Genomic DNA, 26,652 nt, shown 5'->3' with positions numbered 1-26,652 from the left:
CAGAGAGCGCAGCAGAGAACGACACAAGTCTCGCAGTAAAGACAGCAGTCGCTCGGAGAAGTCCGTCACCATCAACGCTCCTCCTGCAGAGCCCCTGTTGGGAGACCAGTCCATGCGAGGAGATGAAACACAGGTGAGAGATAGAATCTGGAGATTTAGACCTATTCTCTGCAGGTTACTCCAGCAGGGAGCTAAAGAAATGAGCCGTTTGTTCTACTTCCTCCGTCATCTCTGGCTCGTCTCGAGACGGTTCAGAATGCAGCTGCAAGGCTGTTAACCAGGGCAAAGAAATATGATCGTGTCACCCCAATTTTAGCCTCGCTCCATCGGATCCCGGTCCATTTTAGGATCCAGTTTAAGATTCTGTTGTTTGTCGTTAAAACTCTTAATGATCAAGCGCCTTCTTATCTCAAATATCTCCTCACACCACATTCATCGAACAGATTTTTACGATCTTCTGCATGTCCCTCGATCCGGTTTAAAAACTAAGGGGGGATAGAGCTTTTTCAGTCGCCGCCCCTCGTGTATGGAATCAATTGCCACTGGACATCCGTCTTGTACCCTCAATCAACAACTTTAAAAAGAGGCTGAAAACATATTTCTTCTCCCAGGCGTTTGAATCTTTTTTTTTTTTTTTTTTTACTATTGTCTATAGTCTGTCTTTATTTGGTTTTATTCTGTTTTCTATTTTGCTTTTCTTTACTCTGTTCAGCAGTGTGGTCTGCTTCGCAGTGTTGAATAAAATTGACATACTTACGCTTGCACAGTTGTGTATGATTGCAGAATACTCTTTAAGAACATGAAAGAGTTCCTTCAGAAGAAGGCTTTAGGGTTCTCACTGGAGCAGCGTAATATCCAGACGTGTCTGCTACCAACAACTGTTTCTGTTTCATCAGATATCAAAAACGAAATGGAACCAAGCGGGATTTCTTAAGCTAGATCCCGCGTCAGTAAAATAAGAAGAATGGACGAAAGCAGTATTGATGATGGGAAATGCACAGTGCTCCTTTCAGTTGTTTGTTTTTTGTTTGTTTGTTTGTTTGTTTTGTTTGTTTTTTAAAACGAAGCAAAAGTAAACAGTCTAATGAGATTGATTTCAGTTCCCTGTATGGATTTTGAAACTCGTTAAACACGGTGAATATGAATAAAACGGTGTTTGTGGGTAATTCTGCGATGAAACTCTCGTCTGAGGCGGAGTTCTGGACTCGAGCATGACGACAGGCTGAGTCACATTCAGGAAGGGAGATGAAGGAACGGAGGTATTTGGCCTGCAATTATAACGATGCGGTTCATTTCAGTCTCCTCTCCCACAGACGAGTGAACGGATAGGTGAAGATCTGCAGAGGAGAGCCAAGTGTTCCTTTTTCTTTTTTTTTCCCAACTGTTTATATAATTATCACTGCTTATATCATTATAATTAGATCCATTACAGGAACAGAAGTTTCAGTACAGTAACGTCACAGTCATGTCATGTCATTAACCCCCATCCCTTTTTTCTCTCTCAGTCGTACTGTCTCTGTCTGTCTGTATGTTTCTCTCTCTCTCTCTGTCTGTATCCCTGTCTGTATGTTTCTCTATCCCTCTCTGTCTGTATCCCTGTCTCTGTATGTTTCTCTCTCTCTCTGTCTGTATCTCTGTCTGTATATTTCTCTCTCTCTCTCTGTCTGTATCTCTGTCTGTATGTTTCTCTATCCCTCTCTGTCTGTATCTCTGTCTGTATGTTTCTCTCTCTCTCTCTCTCTCTCTCTCTCTCTCTCTCTCTCTCTCTCTCTCTGTCTGTATGTGTTTCTCTCTCTCTCTCTCTCTCTCTCTCTCTCTCTCTCTCTCTCTCTCTCTCTCTGTCTGTATGTGTTTCTCTCTCTCTCTCTCTCTCTCTCTCTCTCTCTCTCTCTCTCTCTCTGTCTGTATGTTTCTCTATCCCTCTCTGTCTGTATCTCTGTCTGTATGTTTCTCTCTCTCTCTCTCTCTCTCTCTCTCTCTCTCTCTCTCTCTGTCTGTATGTTTCTCTCTCTTTCTCTCTGTATCTCTCTCTCTCTGTGTCTCTCTCTCTGTCTGTATGTTTCTCTCCCACTCTGTCTGTATCTCTGTCTGTATGTTTCTCTCTCTCTCTCTCTCTCTCTCTCTCTCTCTCTCTCTCTCTCTGTCTGTATGTTTCTCTCTCTTTCTCTCTCTCTGTCTGTGTGTTTCTCTCTCTCTCTCTCTGTATCTCGCGCTCTCTCTCTCTCTCTCTGTCTCTGTTTCTCTAACCCTCTCTGTCTGTGTCTCTGTCTCTGTATGTTTCTCTCTCCCTCTCTGTCTGTATCTGTCTGTCTGTCTGTTTCTCTCTCTCTTTCTCTCTCTCTCTGTGTGTTTTTCTCTCTCTCTCTCTGTATCTCGCGCTCTCTCTCTCTCTCTCTCTCTCTCTCTCTCTCTCTCTGTCTCTGTTTCTCTAACCCTCTCTGTCTGCATCTCTTTCTCTGTATGTTTCTCTCTCTTGTTCTTTCTCTCTGTCTGTATGTTTCTCTCTCTCTCTCTCTCTCTCTCTCTCTCTCTCTCTCTCTCTCTCTCTCTCTCTATGTTTATCATGGCACGAACAAAGGAGATTTCTGAGGACCTCAGAAAAAGATTTGTTGATGCTCATCAGGCTGGAAAAGGAAAGGAAAACAGCATAACCGTATCCCATCTGTGAAACATGGTGGTGGCGGTATCATGGTTTAGGGCGGTTTTGCTGCATCTGAGCCAGGACGACTCACCATCATTGATGGAACAATGAATTCTGAATGATATATTATATTATATTATAGGACATCTGTCCATGCACTGAATCTCAAGAGAAAGTGGGTCATGCAGCAAGTCAATAATGCTCAGCACACGAGTCGTTCTACTACATTACGGTTAGAGAAGAATAAAGTTAATGTTGTGGAATAGCCAGGTCAAAGTCCTGACCTTAATCCTGAAATAGAAATGTTGTGGAAGGACCTGAAGCAAGCAGTTCATGTGAGGAAACCCACCGCTATCTCAGAGTTGAAGCTGTTCTGTACTGAGGAACGGGCTGAAATTCCTCCGAGCCGACGTGCAGGACCGATCAACAGTACCGGAAACGTTTAGTTCCAGTTAATGCTGCACAAGTGGGTCACACCAGATACTGAAAGCAAAGGTTCACATACTTTCACCACTCACAGATATGTAATATTATATAATATATTATTTATAATATAATATTTTTATCTCATTTGTTTAATCGGGTTCTCTTCATCTAGATTTAGGACCACGTCGAAAATCCGATGTTGTTGTTTTAGGTCTTCTCCGTATCTCTCTTTGTTTGTATCTCTCTCTCTCACTCTCTGACCTACTTTGTGGACGCGGCTTGAGTGGTGAAGGTAGTGAGCAGACCTAGGGAATGATATTGCTGTGCGTCACAGAGAGGAGAATGTGAGCGCGTCAGTGAAGACAAAGTGCTGCGTATGGCTTTGTATGGAGGAAATGAATACAGTTCCTACACTCGCACAGACGAGGTGTCTCTGTTTCAACTGAAGCTCTCTGTAAAGACGATGAGTGATGGAGTCCCCGCTTCCTCAGATCGGTTCTTCATTGGCTCCCGTGTGTGATTTTGTACGAATGTTTTCAACGTCCAATCAGCTGCTTGTTGCTGTTAATAATAACGAGGCTGGTCAGAAATGCCTCCTGTGATGTAGTTGTGCTAGTATCGATATCCTGTCATCATACTGAACAGCTCTGGTGTGTGTAAGTTCACTGTTAATGAAGGACTGTAGCTCTGCACGCGTGTGTGTGTGTGTGTGTGTGTGTGTGTGTGTGAGTGAGTGAGAGAGAGCAGCTGTAGAGCTTCAGCCTGGGACTTGCTTCAAATCTCAAGACCAGTGCTAACACTCTGAATCTTTCTCTCGTAAGGAATGAATATTCAATGACTCTTGAGGCTATATTATAATAAAATCATATATCATAAGTGAATGCCAAAGCAACGCTTGCATACCTTTTTATTAATACATTCATGTTTCCTTACACACACGCCCAGTTATTTTTTTTCATCATTTAAACAGATTGCTCCACAGGATCATTTTTTTTCCACTCGTAGAGCTGGAAGACCTGGAACGTCGTGGAGAGGGAAAGAAGAGAAAATGAAGCGAGTGTCCTAGAAATATTAGTGAGGTCCTGGAAAATTGTACAAACAAGGGATGCGACTGGGATCGCACATTTCCCCCAGACAACGGATATAAATTCATAAAACTATAAGATCCGACCGATTCACTGTCTAGATCTGAAATGTGCATCCGCTATGGTTTTTGAATGAACCTTGTGATATGATAATCATTGGTTGAAGAATGCACTGTGTGTGTGTGTGTGTGTGTGTGTGTGTGTGTGTGTGTGTGTGTGTGTGTGCGCGCCTGTGTTTTAGTCAGCCAGTAAGTCATTAGACCTTGTCATTGTTGACTTAATAAGGATGTCTGCAGACATGAGTCATTCCAAGATGATCTTCCGTGAGCAGCAGCTGTTTGTAGAAGTCATGCAAAATGTCCTGGAAACGTTCTGTACGGAGGAACGGTCTCGGATCCTTTTGCCATGTATTCTCCAAGCTCATCAGGCATCACAGGAGAAGACTCGGAGCTTGTCACGTAATCCATGTAATGGAGGTTGAGGACGGATGCAAATGCAGATGAGAGCTTTTAATAAACAGAGGCAGGCGGACACATCCAAATCATGAGACAATATCCCGGTCAGAAACGGGCAATGGGTCAGGCGATTGGCAAACGGGTATAAACTGGGCGAGGCAAGAATCGAGAACAAGAAACAAGATCAAAGACCCTGAAACAAAACGAGGAACAGGGTACAAACGGTGATAACGCACAATAATTCGCAAAGAGTGGGGGCCTCGAAATACCTCTTTTAACCTGTGTGTGAGAGATTGGATGCAGGTGTGAGGGATTAGAATGATTGCGAGTGTTCTGGGAATGTTTGTAGGCCGCAGTGCAGGATGGGAAATGTAGTCACTGGTTTGCTGCGATATGACGGAGCTGTTATCCTGGCAAAGGGAGCTAGAACAAAGTGTTGACTAAAAGGGTGCCAATAATTTTAGATTTTTTTTTTTTGATAAACCTGTGATGTTTGATATCCATGAGAGCAGAGTATTTTTGTGAATTTATTTGAACAAACTATCAAAAGGTTAAACAATGAAGACGATTTCTCACAGCCACCTTTGCTCATATTTACCGAGGGTGCCATTATTAATGGAGGGCACTGTGTATGATACAGTATAGTCGCATGAAACGTGAATCTCGTATGTTCAAGCAGCAAAACTGCAATGTTTTTGCGTCGGTTTGAAATCTTTTATAGCGAGTATAGTATCAGCTGAGCGAAAGCTTTACCCGGTTGTGATAAATGATGAAAAGCAGTAGTCGGTCGTCAATGACGACGATTTGTCGTACTGTAGTGTTGCACTGTATATTGGTGAAGGTCATTAACTCGTGACACGCTGCATGCTGTGTGAGGTCAGGCACCGGGCAGCAGTGACAGCTGCACCCTACGTCATATTCCCAGCATGCAGCATGTCAGACAGGCGGACACTGTAGGCTGTAACTAGGTTGTGTGTTTGTAATTATTGTAGCTAATACAATGTCGACTGGAAGACGGTCCAAATGTGAGGGACCTTTTTTTTTTTCTTTTTTTTTTTTCTCTCCAACGGAGACGAGATGAGATTCCCGTCCAAATGTTCAGAGCCAGCACGCTCAAACCCAAACGCTGATTTGTAGGTACTGTTATGCAAATATACTGAAGCATGTACATCATCAAACCAGTTAGGGGGTGAATACAGCACACACTCTGTGTGAGTGTACTAGAAATAATAGTTTTAGCCTTGGCGTGTATAGAAATTCCGCTTTTTCCAAAAAAAACAAAAAAACAAAACAGTTAGTGTACATACGTTTATGGCCTGGACATGGTGGTTTAGTGGTTAACCTCGCACCTCTGGGATTGAGGGTTCGAACCGCACCACTGCCCTGTGTACACGGAGTTTGAATTTTCTTCCTGTGCTGATTGGCCTTTCCAAACTGTGAAAATGTTGGCACCCCATCCAGGGAATCCCCCACCCTGTGCCTGCCCAGAGGTCTGTGGGATAGACTCCAGGCTTCCCCACAGCCCTGTGTAGGATAAGCAATATGGAAAATGGACGGATGGAAGTTTACGGCATAACGTTAAATCGGGATGAAGCCGCTAGGAATTCGGTTCCCGATGTCCTGATTTGGTTTCCATACTTGCATTGGTCCAAGCATGAAAGCTGCAGCAATTAATCGAGTGTTTCCTTATTAGGGGTCCAAACACTCACTGACTGCGTTTACATGGACAGCAGTAATCTAAATATAGACCTTATTCTGAATAAGACAATAATGTGATTAAGGTGTTTACATGAGTCGCTTTTAGAATACTCCTGTCATGTTCCCGTTTTACATGTTATAGAACATAGAGCGGTTAACAGCACACGTCATTACGTCACCGCGCCACGCCGTCCAACGTCCCTCCAGAATTTCACGTATCGACATACAGCTGGTCTTCGTTATGGTACCGTATACAGTATTGTGTGTTTTTATTTTTAATTTTACGAAAGCTTCAAGTGCAGGTAATTATTTGTCATGCTGTACGTGCTAATAGACGACTGCTTGAAGCTGTGGGCTGCGTCCCAAACCGTGCACTTACCTACTATATGGTAGCCGAGATGCATGTATTTCTCCTACTATACAGTAGGTAAGTACGCGGTTTGGGACGCAGCCGTGCTCTCTTGTTTGCCGTCAAACGGTCGAGCGCTGCCGTGTGTGTACGTGTCCTGTCGCACAATGCGGTGAAAACTCCCACACGACGTTAATAGCGTGATTAAGGTGTGTACACGTCTGTAATGCACTTCCATAACGCGACTAAAACAGGAATACTCCACACGTCTTAATTCCATTGGTGTTTACTTCGAGTATGACTTTAATCGATTAAGATCACCAATAATCGTAGTATCTTAATCAGAGTATTAATGGGGTTAATATCGGATTGTTGTTGTCCATGTAAACGTGCTGACTGTGTACCTCATGTTGATGTTGTTATATTTACTGATTAGTGGCCCCAAATCAAAATTTTCAACCCGCTGATGTTTTCTCGCAAGGGGTCCAAGCACTAAAATACTTGAACGTTTCCGACATAGGCGACCAATCACCATCTCTATTTTATGTTAAAGGTCCAAACACCACATTTGCACGGAAACAAAGTCTCGTCTGTTCTCTCTGCTTTATCTTTTCCTAGCTGGGGTCCAAGCCTCAAAGATGCAGTTGAGTATAACGAGCGGATGATTTAATAATAGCGGACAGGCGTGTCTCAACGGTTAAGGCTCGGGGGGGGTATATGTGACAAATAAAGGCTGCTTCTTCTAGTGGTCCAAGCACAAACGGTGCAGCAGATCTATCATTTCTACAGTATGTGATGTGCTGCAAGATATTTAGGTTTGCTTAGTAATATCATAATAGCAGTGCCAAGCATAAAAACAAGCATAAACGTCTATGAAATCTTATGCTATATTTTAGTTTTACTGCAGTTACGGAAAAGTTTCAGACCGACATGTCCTCCTACTCCCCTCCCCCACAAGATTTAGGCTTGCTTTTTCATTCAGGTTTCTTTATTCACCTTTTCAAAATTCACATAAAGGTGCTGGATGGCAAACCTCATCCAGAGAGCAAGATCCATTCCGAAGATGTTTGCTATAATGTAATGTAATATAATATAACAGGCATCCACGTGACTTGTAATTGGCTGATGATGATGTTAGCCATCTCTCAGAGGGGAAAGGATGGTTTGTATGATGGACGGACACACACACACATACACACTCTCTCGCTCACTTTCTTTCCCACTCAGCCGTCCCATGCGACCCGTCCACCGAAAGCCCTCGCAGTAAGTCGCCGCGCCGCACTCCTCACGCCATTATATGATGGCAGATATTTTTACTCTAAAAAGCAGCACATCCAGCACTCGCGTCACAGGACGCATCCGTTCGCTCGTCACGTCGGAGAAAGGCCGCTTCTCGCAGCGCTAAAACACACGCGAACACACTCTGGGCTTCACAGTGATGGAAGAGCCGGTGTTAGAACGTGAACCTGCGACGCAGGAGCTGAGCTCACCGCCGTCTGAGCCTCGGGAGGTAGGACACACACACACACACACACACACACACACACACACACACACACACACACACACACACACACACACACACACACACTCACACACTCTCTCAGTGGTATGCACCAGTGCAAGATGTTATCTTAGATGCCGGATCTCTGCGAGGCACGGCGGCTCCTGAGAACCCTGCCCTCGAACAAGCACATTACGGCCATTTTTCTGCTCCGGAAACGATCTCCCGTGGCAGCTCGAGCCAGACGGACTGCAATAATGTGTGCGTTGTTCAGACTTCCAGCCATGTTGTAAGGGGTAATTAGTTTTGTCACTGCATCAGAAGAACACGTCCAAATAACCGCGTTCGTGTTGTAAAACTATGCAGAAGGACTCTTGGGATTTTTAGCATTCCTCAGATGCCTGTAGGAAATGTTTATTTAGTTTGCGCTTTTAGTATTCCTCAGTTGTTAAAGACCCGCACGTAGCTTCTTTCTTTCTTTGTCATGCCTGAAGTCATCTTATTTTGATTAAAGACCTCTACACTTGATCGTATACAGCACCGTGACTGTATTGACTTGGATTTTTCGGAGTTTATTTTCTTCAGTCATTTTGTTTCATTCAGTCACCGTGTGAATGTAGTACATGTGAGCAAGCCTTTAGAGTCCCTTTTCTTTCTTTCTTTCTTTTCTTTTTTTTTTTTTTTTTTTTTTTTTTTTTTTTAAAGCTTCCTTGCTTATCTTAGTGGAGAGATTTTGTGAAGCAAATTGCTGTTTTCCGGCAGAAGTGAAAGCAGCCATTTTTTCCGCTTCACTCTCTATTCTTTGTGATGTGTGTGTGTGTGTGTGTGTGTGTGTGTGTGTGTGTGTGTGTGGAGTGCCTCTGTTACACTTCTGAGCAAGGATTCTTGCACATTACATGTAGTCAGCATTATGTGTGTTGGGTATGTTATGATATTCTTCATTATGACAAAGTAAGAAAATGGATACTATACAGTGCCCTCCATTAATATCGGCACCCTTGGCAAATATTCGCAGAGACGGCTGTGAAAAATCGTCTTTTATCGTTTAACCTTTTGATCTTTTTGTTTAAAAAAATTCACAAAAATACTCTGCTCTCATGCATATCAAACAATTTCAAACACAACACAGGTTTATCCACAAAAACAATCATCTATGTTAAATATAGGTGTGCAACAATTATTGGTACCTTTTTAGTCAATACTTTGTGCTAGCTCCCTTTACCAAGATAACAGCTCTGAGTCTTCTCCTATAATGCCTGATGAGGTTGGAGAATACATGGCGAGGGATCTGAGAGCGTTCCTCCATACAGAATCTCTCCAGATCCTTCACATTTCGAGGTCCACGCTGGTGGACTCTCCTCTTCAGTTCACCCCACAGGTTTTCTATGGGGTTCAGGTCAGGGGACTGGGATGGCCATGGCGGGACCTTAAATTTGGGGTCAGTAAACCATTTCTGTGTTGATTTGGATCAGTGTCCTGCTTGAAGATCCAACCATGGCCAATTTTAAGCTTCCTGGCAGAGGCAGGCAGGTTGTCTTTTAATATCCGTTGTTCACAGTGCGTAGAGACGATATAGACACACGTCCAGTTCCAGGATGATTCATAACATTTCCGGTTGACTGGAAGTTCTTAATTATTGTCCTGATGGGGGAAATGAGCGTTTTCAATGCTTGTGCTATTTTCTTCTAGCCACTTCGCATTTTGTGAGACTCAACAACCTTTTGCCGCACATCACAGCTATATTCCTTGGTCTAACCCATTGTTATGAATGACAAAGGGAATTTGGCTGACGTGTTGCCTCATAATTCTACCCCTGTGTGTGTGTGTGTGTGTGACAGTAAATAAAAACCTGGACCAAGTGAGTTTGCTGTGTAAAATTGACAAATGTGAACTTTTAAATTTTTTCTACATTACACCTCAGCATGTAGAAGGTTTGTGATTGATTTTCTATAGCAGAATGGCTCATTCTAGTACATTATCATTCCTGTAGTAAGAGCTAACAGGATATGGTGAAGTTTTCTGTGAGGACATATTGATTTAGCATTTTTGGAAGGAGTCTCCAGTGTCAATGCTTGGTAACAGTTCGAGTTAAAACTGTAACTTGTTTTTCTGCCACAGGACGGTTTGTTCTCGTCTTGGTAAAACGACAGGCAAATATGTAAAATGACCTGTTTGATCATTCTTTAATGCCTAAAAAAACCTAGTTAATGATAAAATCATTAGCAGTTTGCTGTAGTATAAGGGCTCCCGAGTGGCACGCCCTATCGTCTGGTGGGAAGTTTGAATTCTGGCGATGCCTCAGCCATCCATTGCGGGGAGTCCACGTTTGCCTCGTGCCTCTGGGGTCGGGGATTCGAATCCCGCCGCTACCCTGTGTGTGCGGAGCTTGCATGTTCTCCCTGTTTCCTCCGGGTGCTCCGGTTTCCTCCCCGAGTCCAAAGACATGCATGGTAGGCTGATTGGCGTGTCCGTAGTGTACGAATGGGTGTGTGAATGTGTGTGATGCGATAGATTTGGCGCCCTGTCCAGGGTGTACCCCGCCTTGTGCCCGATGCTCCCTGGGATTGGCTCCAGGCTCCCCGTGACCCTGAAGGATAAGCGGTAGAGAAGATGGATGGATGGATGGATGGATATGTGGAAGCTTCTATGTCAGACATTTCCACAGACACTCAGATTAGAGCAAGAAAGTGATTATTAAGTTTGTTGATCCAGTTATTCTAGAAAGGCGCAGGCACATATTTGGAAAGGAATTTTGGCACCTCATCATTACGCCGTCTGCCCCTGCAAATTAGCAACACGGGAAAAAAAAATCTGCCATTTGGTTTTCAGCTCTGGGAAATATGCAGTAAGTGGCTTTACATCTTGTAGGAAGCACATGTTGGCTGTCATCAGGCTCGTGGCTGAAAATGCAGACTGTGGTATATTCCAGTGTCTCAGTGTGTTTAAGTGTGCTTTGACCTTTGACCTGTCTGTCCCAGCACTCTGGTTGGGTTTCTGGACGTGTTTTAATGGCCGTATTACATGTTGGTAAATAAAAATAAATGAAATAAATAAGCGGAGTCTGACTTTTAAGCGTGTAAATGCGACAGAAAGGGAGATGATGATATTGTGTATTCTGGTCTCTATGGGACCGTGTGTGTGTGTTTTGCCTCGACTGTCATCTATTTCTTCCCCATTCAGTATATTCACCTCAGAGTAGCACGTCGAAACTACCGCACCGTGCTGTCGTGTTTTCTTTGCCAACGTTTTGGAATTGAATTGAGCGTTTCGGGTGGGGAGTTATCTTTGTGTTTCTCTGCTCTCCCTGTAGTTTTCTGTAGCTGTGCGATGGCTCTTCGTTCAGCTTTTCCAGGATCGTTCCCAGATCTGAAAAAACTCTGTACTCTGACACCACACACTGTATCCCATGTCCTCTCCAGGGTTTACATTCCTGAGGCGTGTGTGTGGCGCAGTGGAAGAGTAACTAGCAGTAATGAATTCACAGTGTGATAACTGTACAACTCGTACCGTTAATCACTGTATCTATGTCAGTTAGATGTTTTCACTGGGGCTGTAATAACTAACACTACGGCAGTGTCAAATATTGTAGTAATGCCTTCCTGCTGTCGCAAAACCATTAACAATATAACTTGTTCAGATCCTACAGTCTTATTAGCGAATCATATTTACGTCCGTCCGTTTTCTATACCGTTTATCCTACTGGGTCACGCGGCACCCGGAGCCTATCGCAGGGGGCATCGGGCACGGGGCGAGGGGGTTGGGGGAGGTACACACCCTGGATATAAAAACTATGCCAATCCATCAGGGCACACTCACATACACATTCACACACCCATTCATGCACTACGGACACTTTGGACATGCAGGTCAGCCTACCATGCGTGTCTTTGGACTGGAGGAGGAAACCCCCGCAGCACGCAGGGCAGAGGCGGGAATCAAACCCCCAACCCTAGTGGCCCGAGGCGAACGTGATCACCACTAAACCACCGAGTGCCCTGTTAGATGAGACGAGATGATGAAAAGGTTCTCATCTATCACAACAGCAACACCACCACAAAAAAACCCCAGTCCCTTCATTCTTTCCTGTTCCACCCTCTATTCTTTTAATTCTCTCTCTTTCCTGCCGTTCCTTTTCTTGCGTTGTCACTCTGCTGCCCTCCAGCTCACTAAAGCGCTCGGCCAGCTCGGTGCATTTATACCACCCTGTCAGTCCCCTTACATCGTCTCAGACACACACTCGCACACCACCATTCTCGCTCCTTTGTACGCGAGTGTTTTTTAGGACCACACACACACAGTGATGACAGGAAGTCAAGCCAGCCCAGTGTGAGTGCGGTGTCACGGCTGCTATTTTGGAAGCGTTATGTGTGTTATTCTCGCAGCATTTTATTTTATTTTTATTCTTTGTCTTTAGTAAAAAATCAGCTATACCGTGACATCAGAAAGTCATGAGAGTCAAAATTGTGCACTAGTTATTTGCAGCTACACCCTTGAATATGTTATTAGAGCTTTAATTTATAATTATTGCTGCCAAATGTAACTGTTTTTAAATAATAAACGTACAAGGTGAAAATGCTAATATAAATGTACATTTATAAAAATCCAGTAGCTTCCCAGGCCAGTCGATTAAATATGTTCATGTGTTATGCGTCTTTTAAAGTTGTCACATTTTAAAACCTGAGGTTCTCAAAAGGTACCATGATACAGGGGCGTCTACCCCCCAGTCTAGTTTTAAGCTCTGTAATAATTAATAGCAGTTTATTTTTAACTTCGTTTTCGGTTGCAATCGTACAGTTGTGTGGATTCTCTAAAAACACAACAGACCCTGTTGGGTCATTCCTTCAGAATGTCTCAGATCTCACAATCAGGCTTCTTTGACCACTACATGGCAGTATAGAACATCCAGGTTTGTGTTTTGTAGTGAATCACCTTCGTAGGAGCTTGTTAAGAACCAGCATTCTTTATTTCCGTGGAACGTTACCAGATGAGTGTACACAAGGTTCAGGCTACGCATGTTGCTGCCGATGTTCTGGTGAATACTTCACTGTCGCAGTGTGAAGGTGCTCCTGAGGTTGTTTTTTTTTGTGGCATGCAATATCCATCCCATCTTCTGTCCCGGCCGTATCAAAAAAATCCATCCCTCCATTCAGTGCCCTTTCATTCAATACGAAGCAGAAGGAGTTAGACGGTAAGAGTAATACTCAGGAATGCAGAAAAGTGAAAATAGTAAAACCGTGCAAAGCTGGAAGACGAATTGATTGGTTTAAATTCGGGGGATTAATCAGGCTGATCAGGTGGCTCCAGAACCGGAGGTGGATTTGGACGGGAATCATCTCATAGTTATGAGAGGAACTATGAACTGGCTTTATCCTGAGTAATCTAAAACATATATCTAGCTTAAATAAAGAAAAGGTAAATGTGATGTGTTTGAAGACAGTCAGTACGTTTACATGGACAACAATAATCCGATATTAACCCGATTAAGATGATACTCTGATTAAGAAACTAGCATGTAAACAGCGATTATTGATGACCTTAATCTGATTAAAGTCATACTCGAAGTAAACACAAATGGAATTAAGACGTGTGGAGTATTCCTGTTTTAGTCGCGTTATGGAAGTGCATTACAGACGTGTACACGCCTTAATCACGCTATTAACGTCGTGTGAGAGTTTTCACCACGTCGTGCGACAGGACACGATCACACACAGCAGCGCTCAACCGTTTTATGGCAAACGAGAGCACGGCTGCGTCCCAAACCGCGTACTTACCTACTATATAGTAGGAGAAATACATGTACTATATAGTAGGAGAAACCTGTATCTCGGCTACTATATAATAGGTAAGTATGCGGTTTCGGACAGAGCTCACGGCTTCAAGCAGTCATCTATTTGCACGTCCAGCATGACAAATAATTACCTGCACTTGAAGCTTTCGTAAACTTAAAAACACCCAGAACTGTATACGGTACCATAACGAAGACCAGCTGTGTGTCGATACGTGAAATTCTGGAGGGACGTTGGACGGCGTGGTGCGGTGACGTAATGACGTGTGCTGTTAACCGCTCTATGTTCTATAACATGTAAAACGGGAACATGACAGGAATATCCTAAAAGCGACTCATGTAAACACCTTAATCACATTATTGTCTTCAATATTCAGAATAAGGTCTATATTTAGATTACTGCTGTCCATGTAAACGCAGTCAGTGTGAAGCACAGTTCATTTGTGAGTAACTGTTATGAGCATTGTTCACTAACAAGCTAATTAAGTAATATTGTTGCTAGCTGGTTGGTAAAATTAACTTCTTGGAACATACACTAGTCATTAGTTCATCTACATTTCAGTGTGTTGGGACATGTGCTAGCTCAAAAAATGGCACCCCTTTTTATATATATTTATATATATATATATATATATATATATATATATATATATATATATATATATATATATATCTTGGTAGAGGTTGGTAAAAAAAATGTGTTGTAATGGTTGATGGTTAATGTCTTAATGGGTCATTAACTTAATCTTGCTCTGAAAATATGAGCGAAATCGAACTTTTAAAAATAAATCTGTATAAAGTTTTTTTTTTTTTTTAAAAAAAACAAATCCATGTCACAGTTATTGGTACTGCTAGAAAGTATGAACAAAATGTAACTGAAAACCTTTTTTTAAAAAAAAAAAAAAAAAAAAAAAAAAATTTTTTGCCAAGGATGCTAATCAGTTTGGCGCTAGTACTGGACTCTAGTAAAACATTGATATCAGGTTGTATGGCTGTCATACCACTGATTTTGTGTGTGTGCGTGCTGTTTATACAGTTTCACTGTTACTTCAGCCTATTCAAAGCATTAATGAATTATGTGAAACATTTGCTAGTGGGTTAAGTATGCTTTAGTTTAAAATAAAGGTTTTGTTAATAAAAAAATAAAAACAGGTTTTGTTGGGAACAAATGTCAAAGTTTCTATCCCTGTGGGAGTATTTGGTCCCCACTAAGATATAAAAACAGGCCTTCACACACACGTTACATTATTTATTCCATTTCATGTGAAATTGTTCCCACTGTAAAGCTAACGAGTTGTGTTATTCACCTCAGAACTGGAGTGTTAGCCTGAAGCGCTAACCACTTAAGTGACTGCCCTTTTCCCGCCTTTTCCAAACATTGCTATGCTGGTGTGGCCTCAGATTTTGTTTATTTTGCACTCGGTGGGAAGGAAAAGTAAACAAAAGATCAGAAATGGTACATTTGTAGATAATTAAGACACACTGCACTTAATTTACATTTGTTTACATTTCGATGTCTCTTTGACTTTCCTACTATTGTGTAACAGAATGATGTTAACTTTAGACCACTACTGAATATATATTTCTGTGCATCACGCTTGGACGACGGTGATGGAGTTGGTGTTGTGAATTGAGAGTTAGTGTTAATGTGACGCAGCGTATACTGTATCGACATCTGGTGTTGGGTTTGGATTGCAACGTAGTCAAGTCCTCACTCTCACTGATTTCACTCTAGACACTCGAGTTGGATCTAATCCTGTCTGTGGTTTTTATTCATAAACTGTTCCTGTATTTGTAGATAAAACCGATAAATTACAACTAATATCGAGTTTAATGCCGTCTTAACCAGGCACTGGGGAAAATAACCTTGTCTGTGGCTACATTATAAATCAGCTGATATGGACGACGCAGGTCAAGGGGAGGGATTTATGAGATTATTTTTCCTTGGACGTAATAACTAAAGAATACTTTCTGCTACTTTCGCCTCCACTTTATGTCTATACTTCTGTTTGCAGGATGACAACTGGGGCGAAACTACCACTGCGATCACGGGCACTTCAGAGCACTCGCTCTCACAGGAGGACATTGTGCGCATTAGCAAAGACCTAGATGACAGCGTGGGTCTGGACTGTAAACGCTATTTAGTCGTCTCGTTCTCTGTTATCTTGAGTCTGCTGGTGCTCCTGACGCCACTCGCGTTCCTCATCCTGCCGCGACTGCTCTGGCCCGAGAGGCTGCGTGCGTGCGGCACGGCGTGTGAGGGCCTCTTCATCTCCGTAGCGTTCAAGCTGCTTATTTTGTTGCTAGCCATGTGGGCGCTGTTTTTCCGGCCGTCCAAGGCCACCATGCCGCGCATCTTCGTTTTCCGATCCCTGCTGGCCATGCTGGCGTTCCTGCTCGTGCTCTCCTACTGGCTGTTCTATGGAGTGCGCATCTTGGACACACAGGTAAGGAGTCGAAAATTCTACATGCCAAATTACACACATCTCTGAATTTACAGTGGAAGATGCAAAATGGTCACAAAGATGTGTAGATGTGTCCATGAGGATCATACAGCAATGGGTTAGAAAGACAAAATGGCCGCCCTTCGTTGCCACATACAAACATATGCAGAGTACAATCAAATACTTCTTATTAGGAAGACAGGCTCCGAGCACAAGGTTAGCCATGATACAGTGCTCCTGGAGTACGGAAGTTCAAGGGCTCGGCACCGGCACCTTGACCGTACTGGGATTTGAACTCGCAACCTTTTTGATCTGTAGCCGGCTTTGCCTCTTATCAATACTCTGTAAAATTGCAATATGCAAATTAAAAAAAACAGAAAAAGCAAGTGGGTGTCTTAATAAACATTGCACTGGCATTATTTTAAAAAAAAACAAAAAACAAGCAATTAATTTCATTGGTGCATCACATGCATGTGTTACCAATATGCTTCGTGACTGTGTATTCACAGTCTTGCAGGATAATTTACTCCAAAGCTGATTTTAATATGCATCCACATTTGGAGGTGTAGGACCGGCCATATATGTGTGTGTGTGTGTGTGTGTGTATAATATATATATGTATGTATGTATATGTGTATATATATATATATGTGTGTATATATGTATGTGTGTGTATATATATATATATATATATATATATATATATATATATATATATATATATATATATATATATATATATATATATATATATTAGTGTATATATGTGTGTGTGTGTGTGTGTGTGTATGTGTGTGCGCACTCTATTTTGGACAATTATTGCTCCATATTACTACACAAGGTGTTTTACAGAGTGGTCTGCCATTGCACGCCAGCTCCACCGGCACAGTTTAAGCGTTCTGTTACATGTTCTCCCCGCACAGAAGCCGTGTTGTCAGTGTATTTTGGATTTAGCATACTGCAGGCCAACAACAACATCATTATCAAAAGTGACAAATGTTTCTCCGCAGTCCAGGAGTTTTATTAATTAGTGTCTGCCAACCCGTTGTTGTTCCAGGATGAGGATTATCAGGGAATCGTGCAGTATGCCGTGTCCCTGGTGGACGCACTGCTGTTCATCCACTATTTGGCAATAGTGCTGCTGGAACTGAGGCAGCTGCAGTCCTGCTTTTCGCTCTGTGTCATGCGCTCTACAGATGGAGAGACACGACATTACAACCTGGGACAGCTCAGGTGAGTTGTTTGTGTGCAGTGTCAGCACTTTGCAGCGGAGATTGCAAAGGTGAAAATGCGAACTATAAATCCAGTCGTGTGAAAAAATCATTTTAAGTCATTTGAAATCTGCGCCATTTGTAAATGACTCATAGGGATCCACAACCTTTTTTTTTTTTTGAAGGTCTTACAGAAAGCTTTAGATCTTGGCATGACGACACCACACACCTCAATAGCAAGGGGAACACCAGACACTAGATATGAGAGACTCCCTAAGCAGCTTCTAATCACCCAATCTTGAGCACCTGATTCTAATTTTATGGATTTGAAGGTGTGATAAATGTAGGGGTGTACTTACTTTTTCCAGATCACTGATCTGTCTTTTGTTCATTTAAAATTGTGGAGATTATTATAGAATTTTTCATCTGATAAAGTGTATCAGCTTTATTAATAGGCATTGATTCAGAGAGGAGCAAATGTTTGCTTGTCCAAATATGTTTTTAAAAAAAAATGCCTTGGGGTGTACTTACTTTTTCACATGACTATGCGAGTGCTGAACATGTCGGCTAAGGGACAGCCAGGTGTCTACATTTGAACCAATTATATGTCATAAAAACAATGATTTAAAAAGTGAACATGTTTTTGGCGCAAGTGCGTGCTTTTTTTTGTTTTTGTTTTTTTTTTAGCTAGAAGGTTCTGCATGGGCTTGCCGGTTCTCTACTCTTTTTAATTACTGCAGTGCTTTTCATGTTAACAAGCAGAACATCCATGTAAGTCCGAATCCAAGGCGTAATCAGAAGTGAAAGGCTTTTAGGTGATGAATGATCGGCATTTGCAGTCATTGTACAGGGTGTAGGTGCGATGAGAAGGCTGTGTGGGGTCATGTTTCTGCATGTTCGCTCCATGAACACCAAGACAGGAGTTGCTGCTTTGTTGTTGTTGTTTTGTTGTTGTTTTTTCTTAAAGGAACAATATGTTTCGATCTTTCTCTCTTGCTCTTTTTTTTTTCCTTTTCTTTTCTCTTCTCCTTCCAATGTTAACTGCCAAACACAAGCGATCAAGACCTTCATGCATGAGAGGTCTTGGATTCCTAAATCCACACGCATACATGTGCACACAGATGTATCGAAGAGAAAGGAATGAGCTGCACTCTGTCATCATTAGCATGACGGCATTTTGCTGTTGCATTATCATTATGCATCTCCCCAGGCCCTCCAGCCTTCACCCTGATGACTCTTTCCTCTTCTTGTTTGCGATCAGCCAAGAAGCGCCTCCCCTCCCCTCCCCTCCCCTGAAATATTACCCTTAAAGCCATAGCTGCACCAAACATACACACCAAGCAAGCACTTCTTAAAATAATAAAGTGATTGTTATTATTCTAATCAGTGATGAGTAATTCATTATAGCAAAAAAAAGGCACACGGTTTGGCCACTGTGCAGATTCATGACACTTACTGTACAGAGGAACAGTAGACAAGAGTAAGTGCAGCAGACAGCACCACAGCTCAATAGTAATTAGGCTTTGTTTGCTTATCATGCTCCTCTTAGCAACATGAATAATTGAGCAGAGGAGTGGAGGTTCTGCAGATCGAACATGAAACTCTTAAGAGTTTTTCCTCGCCACCGGCTCACTCAATAGGGATAAATTCACCCGTTTAAAATCTGTATCCTGTGTTTGTTTCCGGTAAAGCTGCTTTGAGACAATGTCCATTGTTAAAAGCGCCATACAAGTAAAATAGATTTGAATTGCTTGTAACAACTTTTGTCTTTCACTTGATAAGCTCGTGGGCTAGTATTAGTTTTTCTGTTAAAGATCACATTCTTAAACATTGAGTCGTCTTTCTCATGGACACTTTTTTTTTTTCGTCTCCGTACCTCTGTCGGACCATGTGTACATGCGGGTTTGTACAAATAGCAAGCACATGCTTCAGGCACATGCTGTGTTTGTAAGAATGAAATTAGCGTCCCTTAAAGCACGACACATGCTGCTGGGTGGGGCATGTGGCTGAACACTGAAGCGACTCTCCAGAGCGCACAGATTTACAACCACATAGCAATGCAATCTTAAATACAGCAAAAGGGATCAGTTTTGGTGTCTTAGGGTGGTTTGACAACTATTTCCTGAATGTACAATCAGAGTACATGATGCTTTTGGTTTGTTTGCGGTTTGTTTTGGTTGGCGTTCACACTGAATCGGGGCGGCTGTGGCTCAGGTGGTAGAGCGGGTTTTCCACCAATCGTAGGGTTGGCGGTTCGACTGCCGGCCCACGTGACTCCACGTGCCGAAGTGTCCTTGGCAAAGACACTGAACCCCACATTGCTCCCGATGGCTAAGATGCCTTGCGTGGCAGCTTAGCTACCATTGGGGTGTGTGTGTGTGTGTGAATGGGTGAGTGAGACACAGTGTAAAGCGCTGGTATAAGTGCAGACCATTTAACCAACAAACATCAAGCATGACCCCCCCCCCCCCCCCCCTCCACCAAGGGGGAAAACATACCAGGGTTCAATTCAGATGGACTGAACATTGCCTAGTGAAAGCACCCCCAATCACAACAACACAGAGATATAACAGGCCATAGATGAGGGATATTCTCAGCAGACTGTAAATCCACTCGATTGGTGTAAGCTCAAGCATCCTGGTAATAGCCCTTTAGTTTTCTTTATGCTGGACACGAGACATTTGGAAATAGCCACATGGTCCCCAATTCAGCTCGGTTTTTCAGAATTACATAATCATTTTCAGCACATCTCCTTATAAACTGCCAGCTGTTATAGCTGTTGCCCAATAAATAGTTGTTGCCACATGATATTCTGGAAGAGCAAGTTTAAGGCTATTGATGGTAACATGCATAAGCCAGAGACAGCTTAATGTATGCACAAAATCTCTTTATTGTAGCTGATCCACTGCTGATTATCAAATAGTGTGCTGCTTCAGTGTGACTCTTACCTCTGAACCACTTTCAGCTTGTGCAATGTGATCGGCCATTTTCATACTATATTAATGAAGATGAAGTTTAATACAGCATGCATGATATCCCTCCAAGAACATTACACTGGACAGTCCCCCAGGGTGGAGGCTCTCTTAATCTGCGGAAGCGTGCAAAACACAAAACAAACATTCAGTTGAAGCACAAGTGATTCTGCACTGGAACAACAGGTGCTTTCATCTCAGGGATCACTAGGATTTAAATGCAGAAGTTGTTGAAACCGTGAATAATGGCTCGAATGGGGCAGGAGCATGGCTCAAGCCTGAGATTTATGCAGGAGCATGACTCAAGACTGACTTGTGTGGGAGCATGGGTCTAGCCTCACGTTGGCTCAGGAGCATGGCTCGTGCCTGACAGTGGGGAAGGAGCATGGCTCTAGTCTATTTGGTAAAGAGCATGGCTCATGCCTCACACTGGCACAGAAGCATGGCTCGAGCCTGACAATGGGGCAGGAGTACGGCTCGAGACTGACATTAGTGCCGTAGCATGGCTCGAGCCTGACGTTGGGTCAGGAGCATGGCTCATGGCTGGCACTGGCGTAGGAGCATAGGTCTAGTCTCTCGTTGGGTCAGGAGCATGGCTCGTGGCTGGCACTGGTGTAGGAGCATGGATCTAGCCTCTCGTTGGGTCAGGAGCATGGCTCATGGGTGGCACTGGTGTAGGAGCATGGATCTAGCCTCTCGTTGGGTCAGGAGCATGGCTCATGGGTGGCACTGGTGTAGGAGCATGGATCTAGCCTCTCGTTGGGTCAGGAGCATGGCTCATGGGTGGCACTGGTGTAGGAGCATGGATCTAGCCTCTCGTTGGGTCAGGAGCATGGCTCATGGGTGGCACTGGTGTAGGAGCATGGATCTAGCCTCTCGTTGGGTCAGGAGCATGGCTCATGGGTGGCACTGGTGTAGGAGCATGGATCTAGCCTCTCGTTGGGTCAGGAGCATGGCTCATGGGTGGCACTGGTGTAGGAGCATGGATCTAGCCTCTCGTTGGGTCAGAAGCATGGCTCATGGGTGGCACTGGTGTAGGAGCATGGATCTAGCCTCTCGTTGGGTCAGAAGCATGGCTCATGGGTGGCACTGGTGTAGGAGCATGGATCTAGCCTCTCGTTGGGTCAGGAGCATGGCTCATGGGTGGCACTGGTGTAGGAGCATGGATCTAGCCTCTCGTTGGGTCAGGAGCATGGCTCGTGGCTGGCACTGGTGTAGGAGCATGGATCTAGCCTCTCGTTGGGTCAGGAGCATGGCTCGTGGCTGGCACTGGGACAGGAGCATTTTACTGACTACAGACTTGTTCAACTAGGTCAAACTGAGCTTACAATAGGGCTCCTCTCACTCACAATCTTCCCCAGCACATCATGAGAGTAGCATGGCCCCATTTTTAGTTTAGAGCAGACTGTTCCAAGCAAGAAAAATAAGAATGGAAACAAGAAACCTTTTTACTGCTGGCAAATACGACTGCAGGAAACTGCTGCAAGGCCACAGCCTTAATCAGGAAATGCTGACTAATTGTTAATAAGTTACACTCTGGGTAAAAATCACTGTGCAGTTTTGCATGTCTCCATTAAAGAAGAGGGTAAAGCATTGCATGCGGTTTTGCCAGTTTAGCATTTATACCTCTTTTCTTCTTGCTCGTGGCTTTACTTCTAATGCCAGGACTTTATTAGCGTCCTCCTGCGTCTGCTTCCCACACACAACAGCACTCTTCAAGAGAAACTTGAGCGCAAATTGCCAACATTCATTATCTCCCATCATTATCCATATTAGCTTTGTTTAGGCGAGCTATTCTTTTAATCTTACTCATGATCTAACCCGTATTTATCGTCCTTTTCGCCTTCCAGCATCCAGAGAGCAGCTGTGGCCATCTTGGAGAACTACTACAGAGATTTCCCAGTACACAACCCAGCACTTCTCACGGCCTCCAAATCGCGTGCTGCCAAACACCTGGCTGGCCTCAAGGTCTACAATGTGGACGGTGAGTTAACAGCCTTTCTTGTGGCTTTCAGATTTAACTGAAGAGGCCCTCTTATTGTTGACGTTCTTTCTGGTTGAAAATGATCTCCTTAACATATGAATCTTGTGCTGTTCAATGACCGCCAGGCCTTTTATGTATAATACAGTACATGTTGTTATATAATCAACTCATTGTGTTTATTTGAGCTGACCGTTTCCTCAGATTCCTCAGTGATATGCTATCATGCATGTATAGATCTAGATCAGGGGCGTCCAATCGTATCCGGGAAGGGCCGGTGTGGGTGCAGGTTTTCATTCCAACCCAGCGGAAGCCACACTTGAGTCTATTGTAAGCCAGGATCAACTGATTGAACAGGTGGAATCAGATGTGTCTCCTGCTTGGTTGGAATGAAGATCAGACACCTCTGATCTAGATATAAATACCGTTTCTCATAAATATGTACAGAATAGAACAGAACATGGGAGTTAACATTTTATTTTAGTTACTTCCTTTCCTTTGAATTTGCATTTGGCAGGTACTCGAGTATTGGTAACCCGGCCTCGCTCGTTGAGGTCCCTTTCTTGCAAAATTGAGCTCTAAACCGTATCATGATGTGCTAGGTTTAAGGTTGGAACCAGATGTTTGGGAACTTGATCCATATATAGTGTTATTTCCAGTACACAGTCAGTCGATGCTGTTATTCACGCTGCTTATATAGTATTTTCTGGTTTACTGTGCCCCTGCCTCAAAAGAGACCTTTAAAACTAAGCTGAAAGCGTACCTTTTGGATAGTAAGTGAAACTTTTTAAACTATATTGGCACATTTTATGAGCACCAAACGCACTGCTCTTTGTGAGTCTGACAGGACTGACACGTCCACCACACAGCACAAGCGCATGATCCTGTCAAGCTTGTTTTCACTTCCTTGGATTTCCTCGTTTGCCATGCGACTGGCTAGATTTCCCCAAAACCTATTGTCGTACAAGCGTCATACGCTCAGCTATAGACGGGAGAGTCAGTCTCTCACACCGCTTCGAGTACAATTGGGATAAACGTACGCTAGTAATCGTTTTTGGGAAACCTGACCGTCGTGATCGCCATGGACGATCGTGCCCTGCTTGCTTTTTGCAGGACGTTCACTGTCCCCATATGTCCACATCTTTGCATGAATCACAAATCTAGGAAATGGGGATGGGCGATATAGTTTTAAGTCCATATCACGATATTTTCTGGTATTTATTTGCGATAACGATATCAGTGACGATCTAAATATAGTACCGTGCACCACTGTTTTTATCTACAAGTGATCTCGAGAGCCTCAGAAACACAAACACTGATCTAAAAGTCAAACTGATTTTCTGTAGCCGAACCAGTTCCGGATTGTAGAGGTGCAGTAGCTCCTCGTTTAGCGATAAACTCCTCCTCGGCTTCACGTCAGCCTTTCCTCCGTACTCGTTTTCGCTCTGCACGTGAGCTGCGAACGGGTCGCACACCGTCACGCACAGAAACACTAGGCTTTAACACTATTATCACAGGAAGACTCATTCTTATCGTGAGGAGAATTTCTACCGGTATATCACAAAAACCATAAGATATCGCCCATCCCTACTAGGAAAGGGAAGCCTCGTTAGATACCGAATACGCTTGAACACACGCGCTCACTGAGCTTGAAACCCAATAGTCTTATTAAACTCGGCCATTTTAAATATTTAATCATGAGCTATATTGTTTTGTGACTGTATTCGTTTTTTGATTGATTTATTTCTTCGATTTTCTTCATGATTTTATTAACTTTATTGTATTTTCATTCATTCTGTAATGACGTTATAATAAATGAAGGTTTGCACGTGATGAAGTTTCCTGAGATTTAACTAAATGAAAAGTCAAGTCTCGTAGGAAGCCTGCTGCGTAATTTGCCGTAATGGGAGTATATGTGCGAGTTAAGCTGTGTAAGGCGATCAGATATTTGCACTACTTGATTTGATGATGTATTCAAGTACTACATGGGTTTCGGTTCCTCGTGCTATGATCTGGGAAGACATCATATTGCTTCTCATGCTGTTTAAATGCCTCCCTGTAGGAATTCTTTCTCAAAAAACAAATGTTTTTTTTATGTTTTGACCTTTTTATGCATTGCATTTTTTTTTCATCTAATAAAATGTCCCACTGAGGAAAAAGATTCATATCAGTGACTCCTGACAGTTAGTGGAACTAAAGCAGAACGTCGCTTTGGACTTCAGCATTGGATTCCACTAGTTCGTTAATGCTCCGCCTTTTATCTGTTTATCCTTTCGTTTCTTTATCTTTCTGAATCTCTCTCTCTCTGTCTGTCTGTCTTTCTCACTCTCTGTTTGAACAAGACAGCAGTTGTGTTGAATCAATAGTTCTCATACGCTTCAGCTCCAGAGTTGGCCCTGGGGAAGCAGAAATCCCTGAACTACTCACTACTGCCTGAGGAAGTGTGTCGCACTCTTACTCTCACAACCCCCCCCCCCCCCCCCTCCCCTTTCTCAAGCCCTCGCTACTCCTGCTCGTTATACTAGCAGCACGTGCAAAGCTTGAAGGCTGAGAGTCAGAAATAAATTAATATATATATATATATATACATTACCTGAATATTCTGCATTCATGATAACACGTTTGCTTAACAACTTATGAAGTATTAACATTCATTAGGAGTAATATTAGTTAAGGAAGATGGAACTGTATTTGAGAAAGGAACGGCGATTAAATTGTAGTTTGTTTGGGGGGGTTTTTTTTGCAGAAAACTTGGAACTAGAGTACATCGTAGATCGGATTGATCTCCACTGAACCCGACAGTATCTTCTGCTCGTAATCAACTGGTTTCTAATTCCAGTGCCGGAGAGCGTCCGCTCTTTTTCCCCGCTCTAACACACCCAACCTAACCGCGAAAAGCTTGGCTGATTAGTGAAATCAGATGTTACGTTAAAAACGTCTAACTATGGGGTTCATATTGGGAAGCGCAACATGAATCACACGTTAGTCAACATTTGCACATTCTGTTTTTGTTTTTTTTTTTCCTTTTCTTTCATTTTTCATGTCTCCTGCAGTCGAGTAATTAAACGCATCCCCAGCATCACTTATTCATAACGCCCAGCCCTCTTTTAACCTACATTAACATTTACTCCAGGAAGCCACAATCCCTGCTGCTGTAACAGTGCTTTAATTAGCATGCGCCGAACAATATCTTTTGATGTCTGGGAAGACGCGTATGAAGACGGACACTCGGTACCGCCCTAAGACACCGAGTAGCAGGGGAAAACAGAATAGCTGAATATGAATGAATCCAGGGCGCGGAAACAGAATTTGTGGAGCGTAGATTAGACTTTTAGATCAGGAGGCTGTTTCATCGTGAATGTTTGAATTTATGGAACGTGAGCACAGTCGTCCGTCATGGAAAAAGTTGCTATGCTGCCGGATTGTTCGTTCGATTCCAGATGTGCTTCCATATCTTTCAGTACACCATTAAGCTGACCGGTCTGCTCACACCAATTATCGCATCTTCTCTCTATCCAATGCCAACTTTACCACCTCGAGCAAGTCAAACGAACAAAACTGGACGCTTTAGAGTTTTATCCCGGTATCCAACATGCACGTTTCTTATGTTAGTTACAGTTATATCGTGTTTTTCTAGATACTCCATTAGCTTTACATAGTATTGGAGGGGGGAGGTGGGTCTCCTCAACCACCACTAGTGTGTAGCATCCACCACAGTGCACCGGCACCCCCAGCACACACCAGCTATTAGTGGAGAAGAGAGAATGATGTAGCCAATTCAGAGACGGGGGCCATGATAGATGAGGGCCACTGGGGGAATTTCGCCAGGACGCTGGGGTGCACACATTTCACATAAAACCAGGTGAAAAGAAAGTCCATTTATTTTGTTTATTTCAATCATGAACAAGGTCAGTGTAATGTCTTTCCTCCGTTATCATTCGCTAAATTTATTCTAGTAAATCACGGTTCACAGTCGCAAGCGATTAAACAAGACGAACGCGTTCGGTCTCGGCCCAGGCCACAGGCTCTTGTGACTGTAGATTGTTCCTAACACTGTAAGAGACTCATAGCTCTGGTGCTGCGTTCAGGTCCAGGAGGCAA

The 26,652-nt window shown here is 43.2% G+C and overlaps 1 protein-coding gene across 1 annotated transcript in view; it reads left to right on the top strand.

The window, feature by feature from the left end:
- The window catches only part of LOC108258981 (vang-like protein 1), an 82,944-nt gene that overhangs the window by 42,196 nt on the left and 14,096 nt on the right, over positions 1 to 26,652 (top strand). The window contains exons 3-7 of the mRNA XM_017458058.3: positions 4 to 133; positions 15,959 to 16,390; positions 17,445 to 17,620; positions 22,421 to 22,554; positions 26,640 to 26,652. The exon at positions 26,640 to 26,652 is cut by the window's right edge and continues 141 nt beyond it. Of these exons, the coding sequence (XP_017313547.1) occupies positions 4 to 133; positions 15,959 to 16,390; positions 17,445 to 17,620; positions 22,421 to 22,554; positions 26,640 to 26,652 (885 nt within the window). The remainder of the gene's footprint in view (positions 1 to 3; positions 134 to 15,958; positions 16,391 to 17,444; positions 17,621 to 22,420; positions 22,555 to 26,639) is intronic.

Source organism: Ictalurus punctatus, chromosome 26 (assembly GCF_001660625.3).
Source record: "Ictalurus punctatus breed USDA103 chromosome 26, Coco_2.0, whole genome shotgun sequence".
Lineage (NCBI taxonomy): Eukaryota > Metazoa > Chordata > Actinopteri > Siluriformes > Ictaluridae > Ictalurus > Ictalurus punctatus.
This window is presented reverse-complemented; position numbering and strand designations above follow the sequence as displayed.